This window comes from Urocitellus parryii, chromosome 4 (assembly GCF_045843805.1).
Source record: "Urocitellus parryii isolate mUroPar1 chromosome 4, mUroPar1.hap1, whole genome shotgun sequence".
NCBI lineage: Eukaryota > Metazoa > Chordata > Mammalia > Rodentia > Sciuridae > Urocitellus > Urocitellus parryii.
The window spans coordinates 151,487,800-151,501,874 of NC_135534.1; the positions used below are offsets into that span (position 1 = coordinate 151,487,800).

General features: G+C 36.7%; 1 protein-coding gene across 1 annotated transcript in view; it reads right to left on the reverse strand.

Annotated features, from left to right (window-relative positions):
• The window catches only part of Ptprd (protein tyrosine phosphatase receptor type D), a 378,303-nt gene that overhangs the window by 97,311 nt on the left and 266,917 nt on the right, over window positions 1–14,075 (reverse strand). Inside the window, exons 24-26 of the mRNA XM_077797854.1 lie at window positions 13,418–13,530; window positions 1,468–1,509; window positions 863–960 (exon numbers count right to left, since the gene is read on the reverse strand). Of these exons, the coding sequence (XP_077653980.1) occupies window positions 863–960; window positions 1,468–1,509; window positions 13,418–13,530 (253 nt within the window). The remainder of the gene's footprint in view (window positions 1–862; window positions 961–1,467; window positions 1,510–13,417; window positions 13,531–14,075) is intronic.

The following is a 14,075-nucleotide window of genomic DNA, read 5'->3' on the forward strand; positions in this document are numbered from 1 at the left end:
CCCAAATGCCCCGTTTAAGGTGGATCTGAGAGAGAACAAGGGAAGTAAGAAGGAGGGTAGTATTTTAAGATTCTTAGCAAGTAAGTCAGTAAAAACCATTAGGAATCTTAGCAGCTTAGGGACCAAACAGCTATTTGTTGTTTGTCACAACCATGAGATTCAGATGGAGCTACCAGAATAAGGACAGTTCAGTTATCAATAATTCATCAATTGTTTTCACTATAGATCCCTGTTGCTGTGGAATAACAGAAATGCCCAGTTTCATAACACTTAAGATATGCCACGATATCCAAATACAGATACACACAAAGGCTTTTCATTTATCATCATCAAAACTTCACAGTTTTTAAAGACAATAGTATTTTAAGACCATATTCAGTTCACTGTTCCTTCATAAATAGGCAACTTTCTGGGAATGCATCAATATCTTGATATTAGTGCTAGAATTATTTTAGACAGAGGAATAAATTCATTCACAAACAACACTGAAAAATCTACTTATTCCTTGTAACCTCTTTTTCAGTGAAGAATCTCAGCATACCTCAATGTACTTGGCATCCATTTGTATACTGGGAAGCTTATCAATTCAGAATATTTTATGAACTTTACAACCCAAAATGGTAAATCAATATCACTAAGTATTAATATCACTGAACAAACATAAAATAACATCTTGAAAAGGTACAACTACTACATTGTTAGTGTGAATATTTTTAAGTTGGCTATTCATTCAACATTTTTATATTGGATTGTGAGTCATATTTAATGAAAAAAGACCTGATATTCATTTTCAAGAATATGGACAAAAAAAAGAGAAAGGCAACTCTTGGAAGTGCTACAAAGTAAATACACAGTGATTTACCTCATATTCCTGGGAAAACTTCAAGTTGTCATTTGCTTTCAACCTTTCAATGTGATCTGCAAGTTCCAAGATAGGTATTGGAGGATGGCTAGCCATACCTATTAAAAAAGGAAAGAAAAAATGCCTTTGAAAACAGATGAAAACTATGTCAACTCTTCCAAAATATAGAGAACACTGTAGTTAGAAATGGCCTAAAAATATGTGAGTAGTAAAGATGTTTTAGGTGAGGAAGCAGGCAGATAGTTTGGTTACTCAAAGCAGGACATGCTCTTGAAGGATGGATTTTGTAGCCAAATAGAAAAGTCACCAAGCATAATCCCCAAACTAGCACTCCTAGTGTGAAAGAAAGCGTTATTGTGCTATGAGTCAATGAGGTTAGCTAGCGGAGAAAAACCGAGTCAGGCTTGATGTCAGCTTCTGCTTTGAGTAATGACTGTTATGTCATTTCAAACTCCTTCTCCTGCACTGTGTGAAATGGAAATTGGGTGGAATTAAATGGTGTAAAGTGAGCTAAGAAAACAGACACTGAGAAAGGCCTAAAAGGGAAAGAGTAGTAGCTTGATAGGAAACAAAAAGTGACTTATGCATAATCAAGGAAAACTAACTTGAAGAATGAAGGTTACCAGGGTAACCGGAATCATCTGAACCTGCAAAGGAAATGATGGTGTAAATAAAAGAACGAATTTGTTGGAAAAAAAAATAATGAAATGGATAGCCTGATATGCTTTCAAAAAGGACTAATAAAAATGCTGCAAGTTTTGGCAGGATTCACCGTACATTGTGACTAGATTAGGATCGCTTTAGTATTGTACAAACCTGTAGGTGACTGACATTCACATGCAAACATGGACACAAAAAATGACATGCACCACAGCTCATTGACAATAATCACTGTCGACACAGCAGACACCAAACTGAACTTCAAAAATGTTTCCACTAGTAGCAGATTGTAGTGATTGGGGTTGCAGCCTTCTCCTAAAGGTTTATAAATGGCCACACTAACAACTTTATGGTATTTTACCCGGGTCCCAGTATTCAACCCCCAGAAAACCTACAATCTACTTCAGGTGTAAACATCTTTGTCCACTAATGGCAAATGAATTCAGGAAAGTGAGCACATGGTGAAAGGACTAGGATCCAAACAGGGTGGGAAAGGAAAGAAAGCAGGGGGTGGGGTGGAGGCTCACACATCTTAGTTCAGTCTGCCAGCTGACGATATATTAATTCCACAGATCTTGTTAAAAATAATCCACTGTTAATTATGGTGATTCCTGTGTTTTTATGATGTCCTTTAACTTTTCATAGGATTTGCTCTTTGTTTCATTCTGATTAATTTTGCAAGAATATCATGAGAGAGCTTGGCTGACTCATTGCTTAGAGTCACAATGGCAGCTGGCTAGAGAAACCTGAACTAACATGTCCCCAGGGAAGCCTCAGAAGGAGAAAAGTCCTGAGGGAGAAGCTCAAACTGGAAGCTGTCCACATTCTGCTGTCACTGGGACCCTCTGGAGGGTGTGGGGCTGTGGAAAGATGACCTTTAAGTCCACATGACAGGGGACTGGTTTATGGGCACTTTAGAAATTATGCCTTATTGAAAGTCACCCAGTAAGTTCCTCACCTCCAATGCTGAATTATCAATGGTTCTGGTTAATTAAGTAAAAAGCTAGTTTGCTTCTTCAAGACTACCACTTAGCACAGTGCTGTGAGTTGAGGTGGTTAAGAGTTCACGGCTGTGAAGGTCTGTTGCCAGTCAGCCAAAATCTTGAGTGGAGATCCAATAAAAACGAATTGGTTAGAAATAGAAACTCTTTGTTGGTGATATAATTATGCATTTGGACCAACATTTTGGAGCCCTTTCTGAAACTTTTCTGTAGAGAGGGTAGAATTGAACTAATTTGCATTCTAGGGAGGGAGTGGGTGGGTGACAGTGATCTGATAATTAAAGTGATCTTATCCAGATGAGGCACTCCCCAGTGAAAAGAATGGAAAATGCAAAGACACAAGAGACTTTAGGCTTATCTGGAAATGAAAATGGACTGATGTGGACATCATTACAGTGCTTTAACAGAGAAAATAATAGAGACAAAGATGTTTAGACCTTTTCGAGCGAATCGTGGGAGAGAGTTATTATCATATATGGACTGAGTGGTGGTTTGGCTAGAGAGGGAGGACACAGAGCCAATCAGGGAGGCGTAGGGGACTGAATTACTGCTCAAAGCTGCAAAAAGTAAAGCCAGTTGGAGATGGGAAAAGTATTAGTATAACAGCAGTAGAAGACCATAATAAACAACCAAAGATGCGATCAACACATTTACTTTGGGCATGCACTGGCACATGGTCTGGGAGTATTACTTTGGAAACTAATTACAGAGAAATCCAAGCAAATCTGTTCTTTCTCTCAATCAAAATATACACTGCATGCATAGATACCACAGCATTAAAAAAATCATTCTCTGAGACTTGTGAGTAGTACCATTTTGCACCAAATTTCTAGGGCAAATAAAAATGGCGGAATGGATGCTTCACAGAAAAAGGGCAAATTTGTGGAAATCCAATGGCACAAAAGAAATCCTAGCCCAGAATACTGGACATGAGTTTTACTTCTGGTTTGGCCATGTACTAACAGAGACAAATTACTTATTTTCAAGCAGGTCAATTTCTTAATCTGTAAAATCAAAGTGTAGAACTAGATAAATTCTGTATTTCACAGTTCTCATTTCTGCCACATATACATAGGATTGCTGAACACAGCAGAGACCAGTCTGTTTGACTTTGTTCATATATAAGGGTCCTAAAAGTTATTGCAGCTTTTCTTTAAGGGGTGGGAGCACTGATTTTTGTAAAACAGGAAACTAGTACTCAGTTGAACTGTCTATGTTCTAAATTATATAAACTTAATGACATTTTCTTTAGCTAGCCAAGGATAATTTCGATGATATATTGAGTATCTGAAAGACTGAATGTCAAAAAATTATACCAAAGAATAAACCTGACATAAAACAACTCTAACCTGAAACTCTTTAGTTTATATCAGAAAACAATCACCAAGGATGTACTCCTAAATAAAGATATATCACTTCCCAGAAATTTCTTCATTGCCTTATGTTGAATACAATTTGTGATATAATGAAGCACATTATATGCTGAATGAAAAAAAATAGACGCTAACAAGATTAAGAATACCAAGTTGATCCCACTGTAGTACATTTTCAGTCTTTTGTCTGGCCACCTGGCCATCGCTCAGTTTAGAAACCAAAGGTTTTTATTAGAATAGTATTTTCATATTTGATTCTGAAGTGCCTTAAAATTTCTTCTTGCAGGCTGCACACCAGACCAATTAATTCACAAACTCTAGGTGTGGATGCCAGACAGTGATATATTTTTAAAGTTTACCAGCCTTGGCTCTCTGTTCTGTGGGAACTCATGATGGGGGGCAGGGGAAGGCCTATAACTCCATTTATTACTGTTTTTTTCCTAACCCAACAGCCTGTCAGGATTTATGAGAATGAGATGAGCTTTCTCCGGTGCTATCTTTGAATCTCCTCTGACTCCCCATTAGCAAGCATTAGTCCTTTAGCTATAATTAGCAGCAAAGAACATGAAGCACTGCTAAGGACTGATGGGGACTTGCTAGTGTCACGGCCTCATCAATTCAAAGCTACAAACGCGCGACACAAATGCATTTTAAAGGCACACGTTGAATCTGAGCAGTTTTCATACTGAAGCCATGATACCTAAAACATAGAGTGTCATCGTGAAAAATGACAGACGCAGTCACTAAAATCTGCCTTCGGTTGGAGGAAAAAACATGATGCCCACTTTTAATGGGTACATGTTTGTGCTAATAATGTCATGGTGACTTCCTTCTAAGAAGTACAACTTGAAAATCATGGCCTTTTAAGCTGAGAGGTATCTTAGAGGTTACTTAGCCCAGGGTTTTCATTTTATACAAGAGAATTCTGAAGTCCACAAAAGTTAAATGACCAGTATGTATCCCAGATAATAAACAAGAATGTTCAAATGCTGTTTGGATATCTTTCTACTGTGCTATTTGAATGGTAATTAGAATCATCTAATTCAGTGGCTGTTCCCAAGACTGAGGGGGCCAAGGCTGGCAAGGTAAATAATCAAAGATGATTAGGTACTATGCAGTAAATATTTTCATAAAGAAAAGCACTCATAGGCTTGGGCTGTGGCTCAGTGGTAGAGCACTACCCTAGCACATTTGAGGCACTGGGTTCGATCCTCAGCACCACATAAACATAAATGAATAAAGTCATTGTGTCTATCTACATCTAAAGAAAAATATTTAAAAAATAAAAAAAGCATGCATTCCCTTTTCCACACAATAAGCAGATTTTGGAGGCTGTCTTTAGTTTCCATACTTTCAATACAGGTTCAGAAGAAAATGAAAAATAACAACACAGATGAGATAAAATGGTGACTAATACTCAATCTCAATTTCAGAACCATCTTAGGGCTGGTGGAAATGCAGGAATTTCTGAGAAGGGGAGCTATCCAGCCTTAGCACTTGCTCTGCCAAGTGGAAATGCAGTCTGACAAGGTCAGACTTCTCAGGTTTCAATGATAACGGAAAATCCAGATTATTTTATAACATCTCCTCAGTTTTTAGCATTGACTCAAAATTTTCTTAAAATCTAGTGCACATCAAAGATAGGACCTTCTCAGGCTATATTCTGCCAACCAGATTGTGACCTCTGTTTAAAATAACAGAATCTTCCTTTTTGTAAGTGTAAAAATTACAATCAAAGACTGCTAGTAGGGACAGACTGCATGCTAGCATCCACAAGGCAATGGGTGTGGTACCGAGATTTATGTTGGAGATATAATATGGGTACTTTTTTGATGGTTCATTCTCTGTGGGTTCATCTATCCTCCTCTCCTCCAACTCAAACCACTATTAATCTTACCAGTTAAAATGAAGATGAAAGGAGTTAAAGGACTTGATCAAGGTCATCATTATCAATAAAGTATGGCAACAGAGAGGCTCTGACCCTAGACCATGTCATTCTCACTTAGGGCACCTCTCCTCATGCCATGCTATCTCCCATCATTTAACACTCGTGCAAGAGTGGTGACATGCATAAAACTGGGCCTCTAAGACTGAGCTATCAGTAACATTGAGATCATGAATCATCCTCAGTGTAAGAAAGCCTGTTAGTATAATAACTTCATTCACAGTATACATCTATTTCCATAGAGGGAGACAGGTAAAGAGTACATACACCTATTTCCGTATTTTCCAGGTATTTCTTGCCAAAATATTAAGTTTCCATAAAAATATGAATTAAAGATATAAATTCCATATGTCAAAACCTATAGCACTATTTGGCAGCTGATTTAAAAAAGAAACATTGATTTATGGTATTTTTACATTGTCAACAAAAATGTTCAGCTATATTTTTCTAAGTCATTTAGAATATGCTTCTGATGATTATATTACCCATAGAGAAATGTTTATCAAACAGGTGAGCATCCCTAATTAAAAAATCCAAAAGTCTAAAATGCTCTAATATCTGAACTTTTTGAGCCCTGACATGATATCACTGTGTGGAAAATTCCATACCTGACTTCACATAACGATAGCAGTAAAACTGTAGGCACACTAAATTGCATAAAATTTCATTTAGTCTTAGAGAATAATACTTCACTCAGTGATGGTCAGAAGACGTATATAAAACAAATTATTTTACACTTGGACTTGAGTTCCATTTCCAAGATATCTCAGTATCTATATGCAAATATTTCACAATCCAAGAAAATCCCAAATCCTGAATATACTTCTAGTCCCAAGCATTTTGGCAGGGATTTTCATCCCATACTTGCTTTATTTTCATTCATTTTAATCCTTGCATTAAATGCCAAATGGTACTTTATACCTTATAATAATTTTGTTAAGTACAGCTTTTGAGGTTACTAATAAGGGTGGTATATCTATTAGATGATGTTTTCTGTCATGATATATGCTTATTTGTAATGTCTTGAGAATACTCTGATTATACTTTCCAACATACTGTAATAAAAGTTGAATAGTTTATGGTCATAGACCAAGGAGAAGCTACTGTGTCCATCAAATCAATGGCCACAGTCTTGTCAAAAGTGTATTTAACAGACCTAACAGTCAGAGAAAGAGAAACAGTTTACTAAAGACTTGTCATATTTTAACATAATTTATGTACTACTCAATAAAGTACAAAACATACTCTGCTATGTTTATAAACTAATGATAAGTTAAAGAACATTTGTTTGTAAGGCACAATTGTTCCTTGGTAAAACAATAATGATAATTTGATAATTCCCGATGAAGACCATCATTGAGTGAAGTATTATTATCTAAGACTGTTTTGTCAGGTTAAGTATTGAGTGGCATAATTAAGATTCACTTTTAATGTAGAATTTCTCAAAATTCAGAATTTGAACACAGCATATTCCTGTACATGTGAAATTTACCATTTCAATTCAATGAATCAGGGTTTTCAAAAATGCAAAACATAAAAAACACATAACAGCGATCTCCATCTAGGTTGCCTACCTACCTACATCTCTTATGGCAAAAAATATGGAGAACAAAGCCCAGATCGGCTAGCACGGATCCAATTACTAGTATCAGTTGATCAGCAGCGATGCTTCTAGAGCTTTCAAAGCCCATTTGGTTGCAGTGCAGATACTTCTGCTGCTGACACCACTGTTTCTGATCCGTTAACTTTTTACGAGTTTGTTTTTGTTTTTCACAGCCCATCAATCACCTACCATCTATGTATGCTTTAGGGCAAAACATATTAAGGTCACCCACCCAATGAAAATGAGGACTTTATGTTGTGACATCTGATATCAATCCTTAAATCTCTTTTTGGAAAAGATGTAAGCACAAAACCATTGTTTTGTTTTTGTTTGGAGATATTTTTGGGGAGGGGGGGTTGAGCAGGGGCAGCAGATCCTATAAGGTCACACCCCGGCAGACACAGTGGAAGGTAGTGGCTGGTGCACCACCTGACTCTGTCAGTTACATCCCCCCTTACACCTTTGTAGTGAAAAAGAAGCTTATTTATCTAAAACACTGAACTTCCAGATTTGCTTTGTTGGGAAGAAGTAGAAATATGCATAGGTATCTGAAATGTCTGTGGTTTGCTTACATATCACCCTCTTTTGACAATATTATATGTATCTTGGTCATTTTGTCCTATTCTAGAGGCTGTGGACCAGAGAGGTTAAACTATCAGTGAAGGATTTTTATAATATTTCAAAAAGACTGCAATTGGCAGTCTCTATAGAAATGATGAATGTGCCTGCTCTAGGACCCTCTGACTCACATTTCCAAGTGTCCCCGCATGTAGAAAGAGCAATGATGGTATGAAAAGATCTGGGCTTGGTAGTGCTCATATCTGCAATGGTCAAGTACAGGAAGTAGCATCCATAAGAAGGGGATGAGTCAATGCACCTTGAAATCTACAGAACAGAATACCATCAGGTGCTAAAAAGGAGATCAAATTTAATACAGTACCTTGGGGAAAGTTTTTCTGTTTTGGTTTGGTTTTTATAGTACTAGGAAATGAATGCAGGGGAGCTTTACCACTGAGCCACACCTGCAGCCCTTTTTATTTTGTATTTTAAGATGAGGTCTCATCAAATTGCTGAGGCTGGCCTTCAACTTGTGATCCTCCTGGCTTAGCCTCCCAACTCACTGGGACAGGTGTGTGCCATAGTTCCCTGCTAGTGAAAAGGTCTATTTTGATATAAGTTAAAAGTTAATGGGCTGGGGTTGTTGCTCAATGGTAGAGCACTCACCCAGCATGTGTGAGGCACTGGGTTTGATCCCCAGCATCACATAAAAATAAATAAAAGTATTGTGTCCAACTAAAAATTAAAATAAAGTTAAAAAAGCAAATTTTGTATATATTCATCTGTCTATCCATCCCCCTATTCTACATTTTATAAGGTTAAAATATTAAATACACAAATAAAAGAGTCTGAAAGAATATGCATGGAATTGCATACAGCAGATATTTCTGGAGTGTGAAAGTGAACTAGGGGTAAAATATCTTTTCCTTTTTATTTTATATATGTTAAGAAAAATAAAAAGTTTGAAAGTGATGGGATAGAGTATTCTTTCCTAAAAGTGTCCTTTTCCCCCCTCTTTCTTAACTTCAAATTAGAAAAAATTCAAACATGAAAAATTTAAAGAATAATAAAATGAATACTTATTTAACTGCAAACTGTATATAATTATCTACAAGCTTATTTTCTATTTTCTAAAATCTCTCAAACATGTGCTCTTTTGACATTAAAACCAAGACATATTGGGATGGTGGATTAAAATAACTAGGAAAACTTTGGAGACAGGGTTTCCTTAAATTCCTGAGACTGGCCTTAAACTCAAAACCCTCCTACCCTAGCCTCTAAAGTAGCTAGGATTACAGGTGTGTGCTACTGTTCCTGGCTATTATTATTATTATTATTGTTGTTGTTGTTGTTGTTGTTATTTAAAGAAAAAAACTTTCCTTCCAGCCAAGGCTAATAAACAGAGTTCACTTTTGCCTGTCAACTCTCCGGAAATGCATACCAAGTTTCTGCTATCCACAAAGACATGTGAGGTTTAGGAAAGGTTTCATTTTAAATCTTCTTTAATAAGCAAGTATTTTCTTCCCTTCCTCCACTACTCTTAAAGATTTGTAAAACTTGATCAGCAGTTAATAATTCTAGAAAATTCCTCAACTCCATGTCCTCTCTTTCCTTTAGTAATGTTGTTATTTATTCTGCTACCCCAGGTGGTGAGTGTAACCTTGACGGCATGATACCTGCCTATGTACTTGTGTTTCCATTTTAACTTTGTAAAGTTCTTGGTGATACCAGAGGTGCCCCTGCAATGGCAAATTCCACACTAGTTCTGCCTGACGCTGGACACCTGTACTTGAAGACTTATTGATGTGAACCATTATTATCTTAAGACATTAGGCAGCTTAGGTTCTCTCAAACACAACCTGGCTGCATACTACTTGTGCAGACAGATGTATACATTCCTGGACAACTATTACCAGCAGAGGCAATTGCTTTCAATTGGAAAAGCCTGAGCCTCCCTGACCTGCTCAGATGCTGGAATGCAAAGTTTCACTATCAGAAGAACTTGGTTCTTACCCAATATTTATAAGTATGATAAAGCAATTTTCCTCTCCATATCCCCCAACCTCACAAAGATGGTTATACTGAAAACATCAGACTTTTCTTTCCTTTGGGTCTTAGCTGAGTAATAGTAACAAAATTCTGAGTTGTTCCTGACCAGAGTGTCTGGGGTACTGCTAAATTAACAGAATATTATCATAGGGAACTTGGAACATTGGACAAAAATAAGAAGAAAAGACTCCTCAAAACTAGAATTTCCAACAAGAATAAATAACTGAAAATGTAAATGGATCTTCAAGATTTTCATTTTTTAGGAAAACAAAATTTATATAATCAGTGAACTAAGCCACATGCTTCCTTTACCTTCAGAGAGGCTGAATGAATTTCAAATGATTTTTTTTTTAGTATTTTATCATTCATAACAGACCCATCAGAAGTGGAAATCAATTTCCTTTCATGGGCAAGTTCTGCGCTAAGCACCAGGTATATAAATCAAATCACAGGTTTCTTATTTCATTCAAAGTAATTTTTTGAAATGAAAGTGTGGATAATTAATTCCCCACTTATGCATATCATTAATAAATTTTCTTAAATGTTATAAGGTTTGGGGATAAGCAATTAGACGTTCATAGGTATGAAATATATAATAGCATACTTCACACAGTAAAATATAAAATGTTCAAAATCCAAAAATTAAGTAGACTATTAGCACCTGCTATACAACATCTCATAAAGGATCACTTTATCTCACTACACAGAAAAACCCTTAATTCTTTGTGAATAAAAGGGAGAAATAAAACGGCACAATAAGGTTGCTTGGTTAAAGATCCCATCTTCTGCTCTCTTCCTATTGGCAAGAAATTAAGGTAATTCATAGCCACTGGCTGGAATCCATAGTGGCTGAAGTAAATGGTCACATCTCTGTGAATTCACATTAGCAAGCTGAGTCTATTTCTTCTATAAACTGGTAAACTTTTCATGACAGGAGGCCACATCATAAAGCTTGGGAGAAAAGAGACTATTTCAACAAATCAAGCTTAAGTGGATGGCTCACTAGAGCCACGGGGCACAATACAATGTTCCCTGAGTGGGCACTTGTGCTAGGATCTTAGGACAATTTCTCCTTTTCTATTCTCTTCCTCTACTGCATCTCCTTCCTTCTTTATTCATTTTGTCCACTTTGTTCCATATCCATTTGGCGATAAATGTAATCTTTTATTGACACCTATCACCATTTTCACTTTGTAAAGGCCTTAGTGATACAAGGTGGTGCCATTTCAATTGTCACATTCTCTCTCCTTTCCAGTGACTTGTTTGAACTTAACATATGCTCTCTATAAATGGAATTCACATTCCTGACACATGAGGAAAACAATCTTAATGAGATATTTGGATTTGCCACACTTGAAAAACTGTCCGTGAAAGTGAGGTCTCTTGAGAGAAGGCATTCTTGGTCTCCTGTGCTCTCTGAGGAATCCTTTCTACACAGTTCATTTGTGCTTTGCCATTGAGCCTGGAAGCTTTCTCTGTGGGTTCCCTAAGAGAAAGGGAGAGCACTTCCCTCGAATCTCTTCTTTTGGGACTACATTTACCTTCATACTCAACTCTCCACTGTACCTCAGCCTCTGCTGGAAGACCACAGTTAGTTCCAGCACAGATCACAGTTTACAAAAAAGCAGTATAAAACAGTAAGCTACTGGGACTGGGGTTATGGCTCAGCGGTAGAGCGCTCGCCTCGCACCTGCAAGGACCTGGGTTCGATCCTCAGCACCACATGTAAATAAATGAAATAAAGTTAGAAAAAAAAAGCTATTAAAAAATCAGCAAGTTACTACTAAAGAAAAGCCTGCTCTTTTTCTCTATTTCTAAAATGTATGATTGGTGATGAGGCAAGTTATGCAGGAATCATGTGGCATATAATGGCTTTCAGGGTTTCTTCTATTCATTCACAGTTAGCCAACATGGAGATGAATTTTTAGGTTAAGAAATTTCCTGTAGCCTGAAATAATATACCATCTTAAACTACAGCTAACCAAGATTCATTGCAACTTATTGCGTATCAATTTTCCATCAAGGGGCACCGAGAGGGCAAGTCAACGAAGCATCCAGGGGAATCAAGTTTGTTCAGCCATCATATCCATGCTCATGGTCTTCATTGATTAGCCTTTGAAAAAGGCATATAGGAGATGTTTAGCTATGTGTATAATTCTTCCACTTTTACTTATGAAGGTATATTCTTGCTTTCTAAAAAACAAATTGAGAAGTCTGACCTCATTTGAGTTAGAATATTTTTAAAAAATCTGTGATCATTGTATAACCACTTTGAAAATGGTAAACATCTCTTTCCATTGAAAAGTTATTGGTTACTATGATACCTTTATGTGTAAAAGAGAAAAAAAAATATGCTAACCACAATAAACTATGCATTTTCAATTCAAGGCAGTTCATGGAGAGTGTCTACTCTAATAGACCTATGTTGTAACAGCCTGGGAGTTAGAACATTCACTTGACACAAAGGAAGCTCGCCTACAATTTGGGGTACAATGCTACAACCAAATGTTAATCCAAAAGACTTCTTAGAGCAACTCTATTTTGTTCATCAGCATAAGGTATTAAGACAGTGCCACTCAACTTTGTACTCTTAGCTCTGTCATTTATTTACCACTCATTTGGTATGAACAAATTTTGGTTGAAAGAAAACAAAATAGATCTGGGCTTGCATTAACAATAATGGACAAAATACCCCTCAGTATTTTTCCTCTGTTGAAGCACTTATTGTTTATTAAGAAAAAACTATGTTTCACGTATCATGTATATTTACTGCATATATATCTGCAGTAAAAAACCAAACCAAACCAAACCTGAATTTATCAGTGAGATTGAGAATAGAAAATATTTTAAAAACATTTGCAATTGTGCCTGGAATTTTTCCTCTTCTCCTTCCTGTCTTTTGTTCCTTTCTCTTCCTTCCTCCCTCTTTTAGAATAGCATAAACAAAAATAGGAACATATAGAACAAATCTATGCTTTCCCCATGGGATGAATGGTGTAAACGTTCATCTATTTATTCGTGCATACACTTTGTAAGATGAGAAGCTACATCTTTCCAGAGTGGCGTCAATAAAAATAATAAACTGTATTAAATCCATTACAAGTGCTAGACATTTTTACAAAGATGATAGCTTTTCGAAGATTTAACGAAAACTACAATTCTTTGCTCTCTCCCAATCCACTTTAGAACTGTACAAAAATCATAATTTCCTTTCACACATAGGATGGGGTGAACCTCAACAATATTAAGAGAGCAGGAAGAAAGAAGCTTTAAAAAATGATATATTCATCTCTCAAAACGATATCACCTGGGCTATAAAACTTCCCGCAAAGGCTGTATTTGGGACAAGCAGGGTCATGCTCTTACCTGGTGTTTGAAAGTTAAGGCGTCTCAGTTCTACTGGGTCTGTTGGATGGTGTGAAGGGACCTCCTTACTGTTCGGTATGCTGCTCTTTCGAGATTCAGACTCTGCCCTCTTCCTATAAGGAGAAAATTAAAATTTAAGAATTGAAAAACATTCTTTTTAAAAGTAGAGAGTCACACCACCCTCCACTCTCAAGTTTCCAGTTTCAAAACTTTCTAACCAGCTAGTATTATAGCCTTGGCCAGGGTGCTTTTATTTTCTGTTGGCCTACAGTGATGCTTCAGGTCTAAAATGTTTAAGTGGATGATCTCAAAGTTCTCCTTCTGCTCTAGGATTAAACGATTCAGTGCCTCTGCCTTTTGGCTTTAATGGTGTGTTAGTAATAGAGCGCTTCGTCTTGTTCAGCCATCCTCTCTTACCTACCATTTATATTTTGTGAGAAATGGGTAGGGTGCCCCTAGTAGCCAACACAAACATTGTTACAATAGAGAAACTACCTGGCCTTAAGCTGAACAGTTAAATCTTTCCTCTTCTTAAGAATATATATCTGGCGACTACAGAGTGGAGATACATTGAATTTTCCCATAAGGCGGGTAAATGTAGTAAATGCATTTCTAAGATATTACTGTATCTTAATATATAGAAGGAGAATTGAAACCA